Source organism: Calidris pugnax, unplaced genomic scaffold, assembly GCF_001431845.1.
Source record: "Calidris pugnax isolate Ruff unplaced genomic scaffold, ASM143184v1 scaffold273, whole genome shotgun sequence".
NCBI lineage: Eukaryota > Metazoa > Chordata > Aves > Charadriiformes > Scolopacidae > Calidris > Calidris pugnax.
The window spans coordinates 4,565,603-4,587,689 of NW_015094508.1; the positions used below are offsets into that span (position 1 = coordinate 4,565,603).

The 22,087-nt window shown below is 35.0% G+C and overlaps 1 protein-coding gene across 2 annotated transcripts in view; it reads right to left on the bottom strand.

The window, feature by feature from the left end:
- Nucleotides 1-2,551: 2,551 nt before the first annotated feature.
- The window catches only part of AP3B1 (adaptor-related protein complex 3, beta 1 subunit), a 157,618-nt gene continuing 138,082 nt past the window's right edge, over nt 2,552-22,087 (bottom strand). For both annotated transcript variants that reach the window (XM_014965043.1, XM_014965044.1), the window contains 3 exons: nt 21,551-21,648; nt 16,171-16,309; nt 2,552-3,303 (listed from right to left, as the gene is read on the bottom strand). In XM_014965043.1, coding sequence (XP_014820529.1) covers nt 3,150-3,303; nt 16,171-16,309; nt 21,551-21,648 — 391 coding nt within the window. In that variant the 3' untranslated portion in view covers nt 2,552-3,149. The remainder of the gene's footprint in view (nt 3,304-16,170; nt 16,310-21,550; nt 21,649-22,087) is intronic.

Sequence of the window (22,087 nt, forward strand, 5' to 3'; positions counted from 1 at the left end):
GTTTTGGAATAATTGAATTTGAAAATTCACTCAGTTATTAAAAAAAAAAAAAAAAGGAAAAGAAAAAGAAAAATCCCTTCTTCACAAGAGGAAATATGTGTTTGTAGAAACAACCAGGAAGCAAAGATGAGGTAATCTGTGAATCTGTCACCATGCAGAAACTTTCTCACCTGTTTGCCCATGCTCTTGTTGCATAATTCTTCAACCCAAAATTACCAGCATCAGTTTTAAAGCTTGGACTAGATCACAATAATCTTGGAGTCTCTTTAAGTTTTACTTACCTTGGGCAATAGTGAATTAAACAGTTAATAAAATTACACCCAAACTTTCTATTTATGATAATGTATTCCAGTTTGCAGTTGTTGGTTTTCCTATGTTTCTGCAGGTTCTGTTGCATTTGCACTCTTCATTATTTAAGTAATTAACCCTCACCTCCCTCTCCCTGAACTAGACCTCAATACAATTCCCTAACCATCTTAGCAAAATGCACCTCACCAGTCCTGCAATACTGTGCTTTAGCCTTGCTCCTGCATCCCGACTCACGCACATGCAGGTACATTCCCAGGCTGCCCAGCTCTAGATTTTCACCAAAGCCAGGTGGTTCTCAGCGTGCAGCTCCTGACTGAAAAGTCTGCCCACAGAGGTAGGAGCTGCTGCTACCTGGTACAAGCAAATCACCCTGAAGTGAATTCTAGACTGCAATTTAGACTTGTCACCTACTTCATATCCCAATAATGTTTAATATGCCTCTATAAACGATGAAAGGTATGGAAGAAAGTGAATAAAAATGATACATAGCAAACCCAAGAAACTATTGTTAACTCCTGCTAACTGGCTGAATTATGACCGAATGCAACTTCCACTATTAATGTAAGACATGCGCATGTGCTCATGTTTAGGTTCCAAAAGAGGTGAGCTTTAGTGCATGCAGAGATGTTTTACTACAGAAGTATCTGTCCTTAAAGAAAGTTTCTCTCCAAATTACTATTTGGGGAAGGCAGCATAAATTTTCAAATCACACCATCAGTCCAGATACCTGTATCAAGAGTTATTGAATTACAGGACCAAGTCACAAATTGTTGAAAAATGCAAATTTATACCAGAAACTCCCCAAATATCCTTACACGTTTCTGGAAACATGTTTCTGGGCTTCACTATTAAAGTGTATAAAGTACTCTAGGGAGGCAGAAATTACTCGTAAATGTGTGTGAATTACATAGCATTAATATGCTTTCCTTTGATTTATACTGTGATACAAGAAAATTCCCATTTGTTTTCTCCTTTACAAACATGGCTGAAGGTTTTGCAGCTCAGCCTTTTCTCAGGAAGTGTGGTTCTGCACAGTTACCTCACCACCTTCTCACTGGTCTAGATGGTGTTTGATACTAAGACTCAATCTGCATTTTCTCTGAAATGATGGCATTTTCTATAAAGAATAAGTTTTCATCTCTGAATAAATTTTACATCACATTTGAAAGCTGTAATTCAAGAAAAAACTTATTGCAGGATTAGGACTTCAGAAATTAATGTAACTGTTGATTAAGAACATGTACATTTCTGTTGAGGGCACAAGATTCTTGCTTCTTTGTCTGAGAAGTGCCAGTATATTTTTAGGTGCTAACAAAACTACATTTCTCACAGAAGTGCAACTAAATACCTAAAAAAACCTGAACTCTCTTTAGCATTTGCCAATAAACTTTGCTACATGTTGGAACTACATTTTAGTTCTACCAAATTTTAGTCGAAAATTTTAGAAGAATTTTCCAGTGTGAAGTAATGCAGCGTTTCTGATTAAGCGATATTTCCTGTCATCCAAAAAGCTAAACCAAAACAGCACCACTTAGTCATCATCAAAGGACCATGCAAGGGTCCTGGTGACAGTGAGGGTACAGTTACCCAAATATCTTCTCTGTGTTATGAAAATATCTGTAGCGGAGGCATGAGTTACTGGGAAAAGCCATGTCTTAAGTGAGGAAAACTGATACGAAATGACAAAGCTCAGCATCTTCAGTCCTACCATGTAACCAGAACGTGAAGGGAAGGTCGACAACAGTGACACCCAAGTCACAGGCAGAAAACTGGGTGCAACAAAGGCGGCATGGCTGTTGGTCTCCTCAGCAAATGTCATTATGAATTTCTCTTTTTCTCAAGCCGTGGTTTATGCACAGGTGGGAGACGTTGTAATCTCAGTTTACAACACAAAGTTGAAGCAAATATCTGAATAATTTATTAAGCTCGTTGACAGTATTTGCCACCATAGTCTAATAATCATTATTTCATATAATAATAATTTAAACAATTCAATTGGTATTTTATGAATGGGCCAATTTGGAAACAGGCAGTTACTGGCTTTCTTCATTAACAAAAAATGTAACTGCATAGCAGAAAATTACAACAGGAGCACAAACATCGGCTGCTTTCACAAGAACAGTTTCCTGACTCCTATGTAGTATCCAACCTTGTTAGCATTTACTTTAATTAACCAGTTATATACAATACTGGCGATCTTCGTTATCAGTTTTCTACCAAAACAAGAAACAGGGAGCCTCTGTTCATAGCACTACTTTATTGGCATCTTAACAGAAATACTTCAGAAAATGGCAGGAGGTAGGAACAATGCTCATAATAGATGAGTTCAGATTTACAGGCATTTCCAGAAAGCAAACACCATTTTGCTGTACCTATTGTATTTTTACACTTACGCATAAAAGCTCTCTGAAGCATGTAGCTGTTGTATACATTGCCAGAACCCACCTGCCATTTTAACTCAGGTTTCAAGCAGTGTGATTTCCCTTGAACTTTATTATCTAGTATTTGCCCACTACAGTGGGAAAAACCGATGGGGAAGAAAGGTAGCGGGGGAAGGGAACAGAGAGGGAAGGACTAGGGAAGAACAAATGGCAAATACATTTAAAAGAGCAGATAACTGACAGTAAAATATATGTTCTTTGGTTAGCAAGCAGAAAAGGAAAGGACTTGCATACATGATAGATACACACTAGCATTCTAAAGCAGAAGACAAGAATGTCAAGAGTGTATTCTTCCCCCACTGCCAGATGGAAGGGCTATTATTATAAATGAAAGGCAGCAGTAGTGGATGCCAGGCACTTTTGTTGTGTGCCAGATTCTGAAGTCCAGATGTAAGCAGGTTACCCCTGGGACAGGACAGGCTTCAGCTCCCGCAGCAGAACAGAACCAATCACGGTTTTCTCGGTGTTTATGATGAGCTGTGCTGTAGAGCTCTCCTTCAGCTCCACTGTGACTAGCATCAGTGACCCACTGTGCACAGTCTTAGCTGCAAACCTGGAGGGGGAAGGAAAAGTAAAAAAAGAAAAAAAGAAAAATCACTGAGGATCTTAGGGTCAAAGACTGCTAATATTTCTTTCCGCAAAAGTTAAATGAGCTCAAATGTAATAAAATGCCTCCAATTTCATTAATGCATTTCAGGGACAAAATCATAAAAACCTCCATAAATTCTTCAGAAATTATTTGTTCAGCATTGTGTAGATATTTTTGCGTTTAAGAAGGACAAAAAAGGATAAAATTGTGTGTTTAATGGTACAAACTAAAGCCTAGCTAAATAAGATTTTAATGTAAATTCTCTTTCTTCAGTTCATCTACAACACTTGTCCACACTGGCAACTTGAATTCAGCTGTATGGAGTTTTGCACGGAGAACAAGCATTATTCAGTGCCCCAAAGAAAACGTGACTTCGCTAAATGTAATTGAACCCTTCCAGAAAGTCAAAGTATTGTATTTTCAGAAAAATGCATCCTCTTACCATCTCATGAAGCAATTCAAACTAAAAATATTCGAAGTGAAAAACATCCAACACAATCATTTTAAATGATGGTAACAGCAGGACACAATATGATCCTATTAATTTTTATCCAGAATATTTTATCATAAAAATGTAGCCAATATTTCTAAACATTTTATCATTACTAAAAACCCAATGAAAGAAACTAAAAAAAAAAAAAAAAGACACCAAACCAATCAGATAAACAAAAGTTAGGACTAATGCACCATTACTAAATTCCAAGACATGAAGAACCCACTAATTACATGGAATTAAAAGCAAAACTAGCCTTTTAAGCACCACAATTGACTGAAAAGCCATTTTAGGCACAATGAACTTCTGTCAATCCTGTTAATTCATTCTGCCTGCACAGTCTGGCCCAAGAGACGGGAAGGAAGAGGATGGCAACAGCCTCGTCTTCCATCTTCTAAACCGAACGCACCATGCGTTTGGGGTTTCTTTTTTTTTCCTTTTTTTTTTTTTCGCCCCCCTTGGTTACTTGACAACAACAAAGTTGCTGCACATGGGCTTTTGAAAACACTAACAAGTGTAGAGCAGGTCTGTGACCCAGTCTGACCCCACTTTGCAGGGCCAATCTCCTCTCCTCTTTCTGAATGACACGTGTCTGAATCAGAGCCATCTGCCTCAATTTGCGCAACATCTTCAGCCACAATAGGACCCAGTTAGCCCTGACAACAGCTCACAATACAGAAAAATCAAACTGCTGGGCTGACAGCACGCTGTGGGCTATTCAAGAGCAAACCAACTGGTCAGTGTCTCATGTTTGACAATTAGCATGGGCCTTGCAAAGCGCCTACCCAAGCCCTTGGGGATCTGTTTAATTACCATCAACATAAAGGAGGGAGTTTATCAGGAGATACTCAAAAAACTTCACTCCAGACTTAATTAAAATATTAGCCACTTAAGCAGGAAGCAGGTTCTCTTTAAACGAGAAGTAATTTCTGTCTTTTTTCTTTTTAAACTAAGCATATCAAAATCTCGTAACACATTATACTAATTAAACATGGGGCACTTCTCTAATGTCAGCCATCACAGGTCAATCTATTTCTTTTGTCCGGATTATAGATACATTCAAAGACCTCTGCCGTTAATAGAAGGTTCTAAAACAACGTTACTACTATAAAAATTAGCTACTTAGATAGTTATGTCAATGATTTCATCTATTTGCACTGTGATGTGGAAGATCACTATTTCTCTTGTTGATTTTGACAGGGGGATAATTATAGAAACAATAGTCTTATTAGTCACTTTATTTACTTAACAGTTGTGTCTTGGGACAACACAGAAGCAGATTATCTCTGAGTATGCACATAAATAGGTTGGTAGTTGGCACTCCTGCTGTGTTTCATAGCCCCGAGGCTTGATTTAACCCTCTTTTATTAAAACCTGAAAGTGATACAAAGTCAGCATTCTGCGAAAGCCAAGGTGGCCCAAAGCATCAGAGATGAGTTTTGCGTTGATATTTTTACATGTGGATTTGCAAAATCACATAGGGGATCAATATTACTTTTCCATACCTCTGAACAAAACACATGAAATCAATAAAATGTGAGTTCGTATGTGGTTTGCAAAAAGCAAAGGGTCTGATACTCGGATAATTTTACACAAGGTGTTAGTATGCATAACTAGCAGTGGCTAATCACTTTGTACCAGTGGTCACCGATCTGGAATTGCCTGTTGAAGAAAGAATTGGATCAGCACAGGATGACTTATTTCACCATTAAAAAGGGTCTATAGAAGATCAACCACACAATGGGTTTACAACTGCTTTTGAACTTTGGAAATCGAAATCTGTTCCTTTAAAGTAGGGAAGATAATTTTGTTTCTAAAGAGACTTATAACATAAATATGATTATATGATCTGTGAAACTGAATACAGTTGACTTTCGGTTAGAAGACACTAGCAGTAAAACTGATTTGCTTATTATTTAGATGTTTTAAATATAACATCAACGAAGGATTTGGTTAATAGCTGTTTTTAATAGCTGTTTTTCAACTAAGTACATGTTATTGCATTTATATGGTTACTCTTATTATAAGCCCACGTGGATTTTCCAAAATATGTGTTGTGCTCAACTAAATACGTATACCAAAAAGTCATTAGAAAAATCTTTCAGCAGCAAAAATTAACTACTCTATATAGTAGGTATTTATTCTTTGTGAGAAACTTTTACTTTCCTCACAAGGTCAGTAACTATTTTTTACTTTTTTGGAAAGTTGATACTGCCTTAAAGGTTAGAATCTGAATTAAAACAAACAAACAAATAAAATAAAAAACCCACCCAAACTTAAAAAAGAAAATAAAACCAATCAGAATTCATAGACTGAAATAAGCCTTGGAAACTGCAATGTAGTACATTAAAATTGAGCTTGTGAATTGGTTTTTGGTAGGTCCAAAAGAAAGAATTTGTCCTATGGAGAACTCTTAAAGTAAGACAATATATTACAAGCATCCTTTGTTGCAACAAAGGATGCATCAGTGAATATGAAAAAAAAGAAAGTAAATGAGAATACAATTCAGATTTTTACTAATAAAGATGGTTGTTTCTGCTACACTGCAGTTATTTTCTACTTTATTTTTTTCTGTGATAATATTAATTCTAAACCTGATTTCACATCATTAAAAATATTCAGGAATATTTGCAGCTGTTAATACTTTTCCCATTTAAAAAAAGCCCAGACTGATTAGAAATATAACAATGGGAGATATATTTGAGTGTTCTGAGTTTTTCAAAATATTTTTATTTTCTTTAAAAAGAATGTTAAATACTCTGAACTATGTGACATGCAAAAAAAGAGCAGTTGTTCATAGATTATTTTTACATAAATACAGTACTTGTCAGTAGATAAGGAAATATATATTAAGAAATAAATTCTAAATTAATATCAGTGAAGTACTGTATATTTTTATAAAGTCATTCAGTCTTCCAAGAGTTAAAAACCAAGTTCATACTCTTGGCCACTTTCCATGAAAATAAGATCTGTTAATGATTATCACACAGAAATATTTGATTTATAGTTGATATAAAGGGAAAACACAGAGTACCAGATACTAAAATGTGACAGCATTTGCCAAGCACTGGCTTTGTAATGATGACTAGCCTAACTACAGACTAGCAGTTATTTTCCCTTTATTTGTAAACAGAAGAGAGCTGCGATAGACAGGCAGAGGCATTTTTATGGGGAAAGGTTATGAAAATTCCATGCCAGTGAATAGACAGCAACAAAGTAAATCACTCAAAATCCGCTCTTTAAAATTCAACATTTGAGAATGTAAATTTACACCTGAACACTCACTATCGGGACATTTGTTTACAGCAGAGCAGGCTTTGTTACGCATAATTCAACAACACTAAAACATACATTCTCTCCTGCTGGGTGCTCTTCTTCCTCTCTGATTTTTCTGTTCAAGCTAAATTTTCTTGTTTTTCTGTTCTACTGCTTACCAGAAACAGTGACAATTGCCCATGGAGGCTAAAACTTTTTTTTTCCCTCTGCCCTTTCTTTATATCTTGTACATGAAGCCTTCAATTACTGCCTGCTGAAGCAGACAGAATCCTATTAGTAAGAAAGACGATCAGAAGATGCAATGCCCTGCCCTAGCTGTAGAAAAATAATTAGTCCAAAGTTGACAAATGTGTAATCAAGTTATGCAATGAATATATTCAAAGAGAAAAAAAAAATACTGCTGTGAATTAATTTTCAATTTGTAAATATAAGAATGAACAACTATGAAGTACCTTTCAGTGTATCAATTGCACAACAAAAATATTTATCATTTCAGTACTCTGAATTATTTCCTTACTGATAAATTCTATCTATGTACAAATTTGACTAAAATTAACATTTCATCTAAAAATGCGCTAAATTACTAAATACTTGTATTCATTCTCTGAGTAAGCCTGAGGATATGAAAAAGTAGTATTCGGAACACCATTACTATGTGTTTGTTCTGAATTAGGGATAGAGTAAGCTAAATAATAAAACAGTAGCAGAAATGTACACACAAAAAGAAGGATCTTTTTCTTAACCTGGTGATTTTAGCCTCAAAGAAAAAACCTTGTTTGACTTTGGATTTTAATAATAAAATTTGATTAATATTTAGCTTAAAAGTCTTATTATGATGATCTGACATTTTCTTTTTTCCAGTACTATTTTAACACTATCTTAGAATAAATTGTTCAAAATACCTAATTCATTACCATAATTTAATTATTTACAATATTAACTATTTTTGGGTTTAATAAAAGATAAATTTTTAAAATAAATTGCAATCAAATCTGTACCACGTTTTTAGCGTTTTTATTTCTATTGCAAAAATAGATTTTGAGTTTGTCCTCAGTTGCCAGTTAGCAGTTGCACTGTACCTCTAACAAAAACGCAGGAATGCGAGTCTTCTGAACTTATTGTCCAATACACAGCGCTACTCCACACATTCAGAAAGATGCTGCATGAACTTTTTATCATCCTCCACATTTACCTTCAGTTCAAAAACTGCAGCATTTTCTTATGTAGGTATTTATATCTCCTTCCCAATATTTCAATAAGCTTAAAGCTTGAATCAAAATACTTGGTCCTCACACCTAGAAAATTTTAATTGGTGTACTCAATCTATTTTGTTTTCTCATCTAGTCTTTTATTTTTATTTTTCTTAAAGAATCATGCATTTAATATGATGAGTATCTGAGAATTACATGCAGTTCATTTTTGTAAACAGGCTATAAATTTTAATTTGCAGAAAAAATATTTAATTCAAAAAAAGCAAGTTACCTTACAAAAATATATTAAAACATTACACTTGCTCATAGATCTTTCAAATCAAAGATATTATTTGGTTTGGTTAGCTTATTTAAGTGTTAAATGTTTTCTGTTTAAACAACTGCCTCAGAAGGTTCCTGTTTGTTTTTCAAAGAAAATGCTGCACATATTTTTCACTTTACAGCATTCAGATACAAAAGCAGTGCTGTCCTCTAGTGGACAGCAAATAAGCTAAACTAGAACAATCTATTTTGATTAACCTTGTATCTAAAATTACTCACTCGTATACTTTTAATGTTAAGCTAAAATTTAATTTCTTCAAGTTACTTTTAAATTTTGCAATCCACGTGCAAGTTCCTTAAATGCAATAATATATTTTAAATCTTAAGGGCTTTAAAATGATGTTGTAGAAATGCATCTCTTGATCACGTATCTTGTACCGGTTAATCAAAATCTTCAGATACTGATAATATGTGAAAACTGTATTAATACATACAGGGTCCTTTTGCTTGCAGGGAGAAAATGTCAAGATTTGGGGCATTAGAATTTGATTAAGAAATTAAGGAATATTTAGTAGTAACTACCGAATCAGTATTTTCATATTTTAAAATTCCAGTTTTCATTTTTCTCTATGAATGAAAATATTTACCTAAGAATAGTGACTAATCAGAAAGACTTTATTCCAGGTAGTCCTGGCTGAAGAAATATAAATGATTGGTCTAGCTATGCTTTTTTTTTTTTCCCCCCGCCTCATATTTTTGGTTAAAGCCAGCATTATTTGTGTCATAAATCAAGAAAACATTAAGAGTTTACAACTTCTGGCTACAACAAAGGCTGAAATATTGTGGACATGGATATACGTTCCCATTTAAAATTCTGTCTCCTACAGGTAAATGCTACCAGAGAAACTGTTTTGCCTAGGGTATTTAGCTCCCTAATTAATTCCTACTTGAGAAATTAGGAAGCAAAATCAACTTGTCTATTACAAGTTTATTTACTCAGCTACCCATTGCAGCTCTCTAGAAGAGTAGAAGAAGATGACTGAGCCCCACAGCTAAGGAACCACAGAGGCAGAACAGTCCACATAACCGTCAAAGGAGCTACTGCCAGAGGTAGATTTCACTTCATTTGAGCCCCCCGACAGGCCAACTGCTTAGTAAAAAAATCTTTCCTAAGATTTCTGTGTGCACACAGAGCAGAAAATGTCTTTAAAAAACTGGATTTCTAAGACCTGTTTGTCAGCTACTGAGAACACATGTTTGCATTCAAATGGAATAACTATAAACAATTTATATTTCTCAGAAATTTCTACACTATGTTTATCCTCGATAGATGGGTGATAGCCCCTTCTGACATGCTGGAGGCAGATGCAGTTGTTAGTTACGGTAAGCTGATGGGGTATGATCACCAACTTTCTGCCTGAGAATTCTTCCAAATATAGTACAAACTGGAAACTGACACACACAGAGAAGTTTTCCAGATGGACCCCTTTTCAATGGGGGTTTGTTAAATACATACCTACCTCCATACATGCACAATCACACACCTTTTCTCCCCATATTAAGTGTTGCTGGATTAAAAATATGTGGGGAGGATAACTGGTTACTAAGCACGCCATTCTCTGATAATCAAAATTGTCTGTAAACAAAACCCTCTTTCCTTTGAGAATCAGTCTGCCAATATACTATAAATGGGACATGACAGGTTGCAAAATGATAAAAAGGGGTGAATACAACCAGACTGTCAGGCTGATGCATGGGGTGGGAAATAAAGGCTAGTGAAAAACAACTATTGTTCCTTGGATTTATGTTTTTTTAAGGATTTTATGCAAGTTTCTATATTGGTTTTAGTTGCTTTTACATTGTTCAGGATTTCATAGCTCATCCACTGCTGTGTGCTTACTGCCATATTACAAGATTTACAGAGTATGTTTTTGATCTTGCTAAAGAATAATAATGCAAACCTCCATAAGACAGGCGGAAGATACTTTACATCTTTTTCCATACTTCACAAAAATCACATAGGTGGTGGGTACGCTAAGCAATGATGTACTACACAAAGCAAACTCTGAACAAGCTGGCATATCAATATGGTGCAGCCAAGCATCCTTAAAAACACAGGTCCCAGCAGTCACTGCATGCAATGCTGAGCTTGAGCTAGTTAGACCCGCTCTAACAATGAGCAGAACTGCTGTTTATTTAGGAGCTAGTTTGCTGCTAATTCAGGTGTCTACTATGACCACATGCTGAGATGTGAATCCTCCCTCCGCAACTTCTGGTGATCTCCAGAAAGAAGAGATGGCTATTAGAATGACCACTTCCATGACTGTAATGGAGAAGGATAATAAACTCCTTATTTTAAAATGTGAAATGGCTGTTCTGAAGCAGATCAGAACTTCAATGGTGAAAGAAGCTGAGGTTTGATTTTCTCCAAAACTTCAGGGTGTCCCAGATTGGGTTGTTGAAATTACAGCTTGACTATCTCAAATTAAAGGACTGAAATTAATGCTGTCATGTGCCTCACAGTGCTGGTCAATGGTTAAGGCCATCCTGATGATCTGCAGAATAGAGGTACATAGATGACACCATGCCCACTTTCTAACCCCACTATTTCCTGTTACTAACTGTGGATTCCTTCCAAAACCCAACAGCAGCAACACAGCAGTTCAATGGACTATTAAACAAGCTGAGGTTGACTAAAATTCATTCTTCATATCCACCCTGATGGGTTCAGACTTTTATCTCATTGACTGGTTGGGCAACGTGCAAGTAGTGTTCAGGAATGAAAAATGTGAAAAAGGTACTCTGCTTCACCTTGTGGAGCCACGGCCACTGAGGGAAATAATCTACTAGAGTACAATGCATCCTGTTTAAGAAATGCTTCAGGAAGTGGCAGGCAGAGAGGCAGGCAGTTCAAGATGGCCCGATTCTCCTTACCACTGCACATTATATTCTGATGTCAATGGAATTACACAAGCATAAAACAAAGTGCAAGAGTGAAGTACCAAACGCAGTTTGTGACTGCCAACATATTAAAAGCTTTTGCATCATATTTTGTAGGGAGTGGAAAGAAATTCTTTTGCATGTATTTCCATTATTTTCTTTCTAAGCCAATTTACCCTGAAATGCCTCTCCTTTACCCAGAGAGCCTTATGTAATAGTAGACAATATTTTGACACTTTCAAGAGGATCATAAGAGCGTTCAAGTCTTTTTAAGATTAAAGTAAAGTCTGCAACTAGTCTTTTCATTCTGTCACCATCTGTTGTCTTTTGCTATATCCAAAGCAAAGAAAATTCAGATTACCTATCCTGGTAGGAGTTTATGGAGATGAAAATGAATAAAAGAGGAGACCTGAGGAACTTTTAGAATATTCATTGAAAGGGCTAATTAGCAGATCTTGAAAGTAAAAGTACCATGAAAGGCATTTCTGGATAAATAAGGCTCGAGTTGTTTAAAAAAAAAAATTACTCAAAATTTTGAGTTGAATAGTATCTTAATCTCATCACATTTTGAAATAGAAGGGAACAGCCTAGATGACCTTTAAACCCAGACAATTTATGGTTCTATGGTTCCAACTCTAACCATTCTATGATTCTATATACAAAGCAATGGATGTTATTGACCAAGTAAAGGCAGGGAGCTGAAGTGATGATCCATAGAAGAACCAACTTCGAACAAGTAAGTGTCCCCAGTTATGTATTCTCTTACCTTGAACACGGAAAAAATCCTGGTAGACCTCCCCTACTGACAACAAACAGCAGACATACTTCAACTGAAAAGTACTTGGTTCCTAAATGTAGTTATTCAGACTGATTTAACTCCCTGCAGGAGCAAATACTGCTCTTTGAACATCTTTGTCTTTAGGTATTCAAATGGTGCCCACAGATGCGGTCTGAATCACAAGACAGAAGCTTGATGCTGTCTGAAATCACTTTGTCAACACCTACGGGCTCCTCGGCCCACTTTCAACCCTTCATTTCTAAAAACATTTTTAGCAAACAACAGCTCTCAGAATATTGACAAAGCTACGTATATTGCAACAATTGCTCTAATAACTCTTGTGAAATAATATTTTAAGAAAAACAATACACTTCTTTTCTGAAGTTTTCATATTTAAGGAGACACTGTATTTCCTCCTCAAAAAATTCCCTTTCAAAATGCATTTCACGTTCTTATTTTTAGTAGAAACCTTTAAAACTGAAATAATGTTTCCCCTTGATAACAAAAGCAAGAGAGATCAATACATAAAGTAGTCAAATTCTATTAAGAACACGAGAATGCACCATATGCAGCCCTACAAGGCCCGGTAACCTAATAGCTTGTATAAGCTCATTTGAAGAGCACAGAACTACACTCAAGGAAGTGAAATAGTACAGCAAATGTATTTTGCAAATATGTGAATATAAATCTTCACCTTTGTGTTCTAATATATGTATATTGACTACTGAGTTGAAAATTTTTGCAGCCATCACTTCCAAGTAAAACAGGTCAGAAAAGAAAGTCTACAATAGAAACAACTGTATTACCTGGCATTTTGTTCTGCACTTAGTTAACAGTTAAATTATTACATTTCAACTAAATAAAAAAAAAATAATAATTCAGTAGCCATATGTAAAGAGAGAAAAAAATGCATGTAAGAAAGTGTTGCTGTACTGTGATATGGACTGATATACAGCTGATGTATTTGGCAGGTTTACATTTATTTTTCATCGGTGAGTACATGCTATTCTGTTGACACTTGTTTCAAGTATTTATTTTCAAATCTTCATTTGCTTTGAGTGTTTTTACTTGGTCCAAAAATACAATCCTACACAGGGTTATCAATTTAAGGAACAGTAATTGGGTCCCACCAGCATGACAACATCTTCCTCATGACTGCAAATACATTTAGACTGAAAAAACCCAAGAAACATGCATCTGTTCATGTCCATTAGATACACTTGTATTAAACTATACAATTTCATTTTGAGTAAGTATATTGCATTACCAGGCAATATAAATTTCTTGACATTAGCTGTCATTAAGTAGCAATACTTAGGTTGGGGATAACGAACTAAGAGGTTAATATAATTCATGCTGCACAGTGCAGAACGTCAGTTTAAAGATAGTACTTCTTTTCTCATGTAAAAGGGTACGTACTAAGCACTTTCAAGAAGTGAACTCAAGTAGTCCTCACAGAATAGCATGACAAGCTGAAACAAGTTCTTGGATATATTTTTCTCCAAACACCACTTGCAATAAAACAAACAAGACAAATAACAATACTATAGAAAAAGAAAAAATATCATTTTTAGCATGTTTTTATTGAATCTGTAACTACTTTGTCAAGGTAAGAGGTGAATATTTATTTTAATCATCCTGAAATGGTGTATTGTCACATAAATAAAACATGGCACACTCCTTGCATCCATGAGATTTTGCAAGAAGAAAGTCCATTTATGTTTACTCTCATGGCAGAGTTGATCTAATCCAAATATAGGTATACCTTTTATGTACATTAAAAAAAATATTTGGACACTTGTTTCAGAGTTTTGAAAGTATTCATTATCTAATCTCTATAGCAAATATTCATTCATCTAAACTTAGGATTTACTTTAATGATAATGTAGTGCTATTTAGAAGATGAACAGGTTCACACAGTATCAATTAGTTAATGTTCCCATTCCTTTTCTCAGTAAAAACCAGGTGCAATTATGACTACATAGTATCTGTGAACTCCAGTTACTTACGGTGAAGCAAATGAAGGGCCATTTTCTAAATGCTTATCATTGCTGGGCATTTCTGGTAGGCCATTTAAGTTGTTTTGCCTGATGGATGTTACAAATGCCAACTATTCTGTAACTACTGTAGCAGACTGAATAAATTCTATTTTGAATCAAAACCAGAAAATAATTCAGGATGCTCTAAAGCACTCTGAGTACTTCAGCCCAACCAGAACATGTCATCAGCCACTGTTTCTGAAGGAGTGTACCCAACAGGAAGTACATCTCCAATTTATTTACTTTACTGTTGGTTATTGACTCTGTTTTGTGGAAAACCTTATTTTTTAAAAAAAAGAAAAAAAGAAAAAAAAAGAGCAAGAGAAAGCAAGATCAAATTAGAAACTTATCTACAAACAAGAAACCTGTGGCTGAGCCAGGAACTGAGCTATTATTTTAGGGAGACTTTTCAAGACTCAGTCACAAAACGATCCATCCCTGTGCAGTAAGTCTCATGTGATGGATAGGGTAAAGATGGAGAACACCTGTGTATTGCAGACACTTCAGTCTCTCTTGATTGACACTCTCACCTAGTCTTTGAATTGATGTTGAGAACACAGGCTGTATAGATCCCTCAGGGATGCAACAAATGAGGACTCTTTCATGGAGGAGCAGGTGTCAATAGTGACAATCATTTCAGTGCAATCGCACTAGCTGTACCATGTTTTTATGGTGAAACAGAATTTTATCATTGACCGTATCAAATACATAGAAAAATCCAGCTGGGTTAATGTTAATGCAATGCAATACAAATGCCCAGTGATGCAAAAAAGTCTAAATCCAACAAAGAGAAATATCAGGTTATCAGTGCTGTGTAGGCTACAGGATTCCCACCATTCCAAACAGCCATCTCGGTCAGCAAAATTTCAAAGAAAAACACTGTTCTTCACTTTAAAAGGAGATACTTTGCTTTTAGTGAAATAGCAAAATTCAGGAAGCTAAAGAGATAATTTACACTCCCGAATAGTTTTAGCAGATGCTAGGAGAATTGTATGCATTTTCTTATTCTAAAACCAGGTTAATAGCTTCCAGTTTCATCTTGCTGTTATTTGTGACCACCCAGTTTCTCACACGTGGCAATTTTCCTGTTTGGTCCTGTCACAAGTGAGAAGCCATACAGATTCACAGGACTAAATATTTTGAGTCAATCACATTACAAGCTGTCATTAACCAACAGTCATATCAATACCACTGACATTCTGAGCCACAGCTTTCGGATGAAATACAAATAACATCCGAAATTTAGACAGGGCCAATGACTTTCTTAGCTGATCACTTTTTTTCCTTGCATATACATATATGTATACATTTCGGAAGAACCAGGACATGTTCAATTTAGGGTTCAATCTGCATTTAAAAAAATGTTCTTCCAACTGAAAAAAATATATCATGTTCTGTGTTTAGTTGGGTATCGTACGTCAAAAATTAACGTGGGAAAAACAAGCTGCTTCTCACAGATGATAAACCTGAATAAGGCCACTTACTTTCAGAAACAAAAGTAAAAAAACCCATATAGATGTTCTTGAAAGTACTGTGTTTCAAAAGCCTACCTTTTCTCTTTGAAAGAAAACCAGGACAGGAGAATTCCCCCTAACTGTGTACAGTGAAGTCTAGATATTTGATTGTTCTATATTCATTCAAATAAACAGCTTGGGAGTTCTTAGGCTCAAGTTAACATGTGCTTAGGGTTCTATGTTACAGTATAGTTGGGTACCTTATCCATTAAAGGGGTGGATAATAAAATTTTCCCGAACTTTATCAAACGTCCGTGAATTTGGAACTAACATATTCGTGTTAAAAGATGGTTCCGCTACGAATGACATATCATCTTACCTGTGTATGTTATCTTGACCAGAAGGGACTACACCCAGGTTTGCTGCCTTCACTACCCTCTCAATTATTACAAGTCTAGTAGAGTTCTGTGGAGCCACAGCTATTGTAGCAGATGTCTCATTCATTCCTGTCAGCATCCCTGAAACATTAAGTATTTCATTATGAATACTTTAAGATTTGCTTGCTTATTAAGCATATAGCCAAAATAAGAGACTTCTAAACAACCCCCCACATTTGCATTAAAAGTTAAATCATTCATCAAGAAAACAATTTTATAAGAAATTATATAATTACATCGGTTTAATGTATTACTTGTGATGCCCTATTGTTAGAAACAAATTACTAATAACTGAACAATGTTACATGTGATACTAATACAACTGTGAAATCAAGATTGTTCTTTTTTACAAAAAGCATAACTTAAAAGAAGAACATAATCGCAGAAATGAAACATTAAGTAAGACTGATATGGAAAAGTTCGGCTTCAGTAAGACATATACAAAGACACCTTCTAATCTTTCAATCATAAAACTACTGCATTTAATTATAATTTCATATCCGATTGCTAAAAAAAATCTTGAAATTCAGATAGTAGTCATTGGTTCAATTTAGTTCATGAAGATAAAGTCACAACATCAGAAACTGGGAAATTCAGTTAGTATCCATCTCTCTAAAATGTCATGATAAACTATTTGATTAAAATAATCTGAATATCACTGCAAAATGGAACAGAAATATCAAGATTACATCCAAACATATGACAAAAAAAAAAAGTAAAGAAAGAAATGTTGTTCAAGGTCATTTTAACAAAAAACCCCACTTTTCTATCAACACCCATTGTTTAGAAGAATGATTTGCCAGACGCTCGCATTGATTAAAACCTAACAGTAACTACAACTTAACATTATGTGTGTATTTTTACACTGTGTTCAGAAGCTGAAAATGTAGACAACAATGGAGAACAGTGCTTTAGGCAGAAATACGAAGCATCTGCAATCCACAATAACATTAACAACAAAAACAATGCAAAAGTCTCAAAAGGCTAATATTTTAGGGCTGCACATACAGTTCTAACCCAGAGTAAATGGCACTAAGATGTTTAATAGAGCAATTAAAAAATAAATCCAAAATTTTAATGCAGTAGAATATGCACTAGATGTGTCACAAAATACAAAATATTAATAAAAAGAAATATTAAAAAGAACAAATATTTAAAAAAGAAATATTATAAAAAATGGAACAGCTTGAGTAAATAATGGGATATTTTTGAACATGATCTGCTCTTGAATAGAACAAAAATAAGCAAGCAACTTCTATAAAGATCAGCTTTATCTTGGGAATAGAACATTCTGTTTCAAATTGTTTAACTTCACTATTAGGCAAAAGCTTTAAAAACTACATACGCAGACTAAAACTGCTTTTAAGCAGAGCACAGGGACTGACATAACACTGCTGAGAGATGTGTGTACTCATTTAGGATTTAAACCTTCTCCATTAAGCTCTATTGAAGAGCAAATGCTGAATAAATGAATGCAACTATGTTTATGTTAAAAGCCTGTTTCCCGCAGCATGTAATTAAAGGAAATGTTGTACAAAGCCAGTACTTTTGTCAAGCTCCTGTAAATGGAAAGATGGATAGCACTCAGAGAAGTGAATGCATTGCTTCATATTTAACCTTAACACTCTTGTCATTAATGGTTTGTCTAACTTGTTCTATAAAAGACAAGGTACTGCTCCATTGAAGTAAAATTAAAAAAATCAACTAAACCATGCTTTTCAGAACAGAAGATTCATTATCGTCGACTAATGTATTGGCATAAAGCAAAGTAACATCCTATCAAGTAAGGCACACATTCAATCTGCCTTTTCACCCCCCTTTATTTTTAACTCATGCTGTTTTATTGTTATAGGCAATTTGTACCACTCAGCATGACAGTGTAAACTGAATCAAGATTAATTTACATGCAAAAGAACACTTTGGAGAGCAGCATGGTAAGCAAATGTATTGTCTCGATTGCTGAGGTGGAAAAGAACCTGGAAAGAAAAAAGGGTGCTCTAATTAAGGGGCATCAAATATGATTGCTCGTGGTAGTCAAGGGCCAGAAAATAGTAAATGTCCAACCATTTAAAGAATTAGCATCTTGCTTGTTACGAAAACAAGTTGGATATATAAATCTTAATAAAATTAGGTAAACAATTTGTTTACTTAACCAAGGTGTTTGTTTTATGTTTGTGGTTTTTACAAATTTTTTTGATGTGAATCAGGTATAGTCTTTTAAAAAAAAAACCCAAGAAAATAATACATGTCCGTAGGGGGGAAATAAAAGTATTTATACTTAAAATAGTTTTAACTGGCTATTTTAAAAACCCCTTCATAAAAATTCTGATTAATATCCAGCTGTAACAGTCACATGCCAACTTTAACATTGCTTGAAACATGAGAATCTAAAAAAACCCCAGTCAGATCAACAATTAATCTGGGTTAACTAACTGATACAATGAAATTACACATTTTTAATAATAAAAGGAAATTAAATTGGCAAAATTACAGTAGTAGGCAACAAGGTTTGTTAGCTACCAGACTAGTCCTGTTCTGAACTAAGGTAAGGGGAGTTTTGCTACTGATTTTTAAAAACAGCAGACAAGTGAAAATTTGTATACAGAGAATCCAACAATACATGTCTCACTCATGCAGAATTCCTGCTACGGAAACCAGACTTTTCATGGGGATGTGATGTAAAAGAGGGTATGAAATCCCAAGGCCTGAAGATCAGTAGAAAAACTTAACCAGAAAGGCAAAGAGTAGTTTGGCAATACCGTTTTTATCCACTGCTTCCAAATTGTCAACCACAGTGTGAACTACTAACTCAGCTGCTACTCTAGGGAATTACCTCACGGGAGGATTCCCCAGCTCAGGAGGGAAGGGGAGGGAAGGGAAGGGAGAGGAAGGAGAGGAAGGCAAGACGGTGTAGCAAGGCTAAACGTATCATGTGCAGCCTGTGGATAAATCCAGCTTTCAAGGTTCTGCCGCTACCACTAGATAACCTTCACAGCCATGAATATTCAATAACCTGTCTGTTTCTCTCTCCTTATGCCATCAGGAAGAAAATGGACATATACAAATGTAACAGACAATGCAAAACAGCAGACTGTAATTGAGTAAAGATGTTTAGCAATGAATTGTCTTCTACATAGCAGCATAATACCGGCTATTTCCTCTCCAGCATTCTTATTAGGTTACACATGCAATTTAGATGTAAAAATCCTTAAAACCCATACATATTCTCATTCTCCCCCAATATAATCTTGCATTTCTAATGTTCTCCTCATTCCTTCACTAGTTTTCACCTATTTGTTTTGGTTGCAAACAAAATAAGGTATCTCTAGGTACAAGACTCATGTCCGAAAATAACAAAAAAAAGGAAAAAGAAAAAGCACGACAACGGAAAAATAAGTTATATAAATCAGATTCATTTGGAGAATACAGACAAATTGAAGTTAAACACAAAATAGAATAATATATACCAACTTCAAAATTGCCCTGCATTTATTATAGTAATTTGGATTTTTCATTTAGCAAGATCACATAGTAATTCTCCCCAAATGCTAGCTGCTCCTAGATCATTGTAATAATACTTATGTAAAATTTGGAACTGAGACCTCTATTACCACGAATATTCTGAAACAGCTGATATCTATAAGAAAAAAGATGCAATAGAAAAGGTTTTTAAACCTGTGGTAAATTTGCTAGCGTCAAGTCCTGCATCAAAGAATGAATTCAGGAAGACAGAGAGAGCGATACAGAAATGCCAAGAGACCTTCATGGATTTACAAATACTTCATATAAACAAATTTTCAAATAGCTTTATTCAGAGTAGCCTTTCTGCTCTATTAAACATAGCAAACAGCTGCCAGATTTATTCAGACAAATAATCAACAACCATAGAAGTAAAATGGCAGAAGAAAAAGGAATTTTGGCAACAACTCCACAGAGGACCACAGCTATTCTCCAAGTACACTTCTTCTATGTGCTCGTGGTTCTGTATGGCCAGTCAGGAGGAAAAAAAGCCCTCAGTCACAGTAAAACATACAAAAACTCTATCAAAATATCACAAAGCAAGGAAATACAAAAACAGGGGGGTGAGGAGGGGGAAAGAGAAGCACAGTACCCTGCCTTCCTTTCACTACAACCTCAGCTACAATTTTTAGAAGGGAACAGTTTAAAATAAATGTGCCACAGCCTCATTCAATCACTCACCTTGGTTTGCTGAGCAGGTATAAAGCAGAGAGGCAGGCTTTAGCCAGCAAAGGGTAAGAACAGCAAATAAGTATCAATTGGTTAAGAAAACAAAGCACAATCCTAACTTTTCACTGCAGCCATAAGCTTAACCGAAAATGATCTAAATTATATATAAAACTACTTTCTTAATCATTAAAAAATACAATAGCAAGAAATGCTCAAGAGCTATAATTAATAATACATGGTATTACTCATTGGTGTTCTTGACTGCTTGATGGATATACTGAGTTTCTGAGCCTTACACAGCAATGAGACAGGATCCCATGGGTATATTCTCATCTCAATATGAAGAGATTTACACGTGTAAATCCCCATACATTGAGATAGATGAGTAAACATCATTACATTTGAATGCATCCAAAATGTAATCATTTGTATTTTAAAATCATAACCAAATTAAGGGTAGCAGTATGGACTGTTCCATTTAACACATGGTCAAAGCTAAGTACAATTTTCTCTATTTTTTTTTTTATAAAATATTGAAGCCACTAAAAGCTCTTAAGGAGGTTTGTCTTTGCACTAGCATAAAAAACTCACATTCTTTAAAGATGCAACATTAGAAGAATGCAGAAGTATATAGAAGACGTCACTTTTCTAACACAGTATTCAAAAAATAACATTTTTTGTATGAAATGTCTGAAAGGAAAAAGACTAAAATTGTGTTCATAGTAGCTGAGGAACAGATACACTAATAGTATTTAAAAGTAGTCTTGGAATAAAGATGAGTAAAGACAGACACCATATCAATGTATATTTGGTTTATTTCCTCGAGCAGGGGTTCCAACTTTCTGCTTTACTACTAGCAGGAAAGACATTCACACTTCATGATAGGAAGCCAAAACTCTCTGAGGCAAAAGACTGTTTCAGGGTAAAAGATGAGCTTTATGCTTTTAAAGGCACACTGAAAAGCTGTCAAATACATCCTTTCAAAGATATTTTTTAATTAAATAATTAGTATCAGTCTGAATACTAACAGAGACTAACACAACTATGCTAGAAGCACTTGCTGTACGCTTAGAAAGGCACACAGCCCTCTTCTCATCCAAATGCATTTTTTGAAGCTGCTGAAATATTTCTCACCTTGCTCCTTCTTAAAGTCTTTCTCTGACATAGTGACAGGCAAAAGCAGTTCTCCAACAGGGGGTTGAATGTTAACATTGAAATGATCATCCTTTGTGCTGGGAAAAGAGAAATTACAGAGACTCAACCAAATGCTTTAACACAGATTAATATATACATATCAGCTGCAAATTTACTATGAAATCTATAAACAGTACAAGAATTTCAATGTTGTTAATCCAAAAGCCTGCTAATTTCTTACAGCAGTAAAGCTGATCCATTTCCTCCAGTACAAATGTAGTATTAGTATAGTATGCACGTTCTTGTATATCTGAAAACATACCTTTTACTCATATTAATGTTTATTTGTGATCTGTAAGGCATCACACTCAAACTAAATGCTTGCAAGGGACAAATTATTACGCATTTTACAATTCCTTTGAAAGAACTGTTGCACACAATTTCTGTCATCTGCCACAGCTGTCCCAGAAATAGGTCTAAACTTTGGAAACGTGTAATTTCAGACAAAAAGGATTATTACTCTCTGAAAAAAAAAAA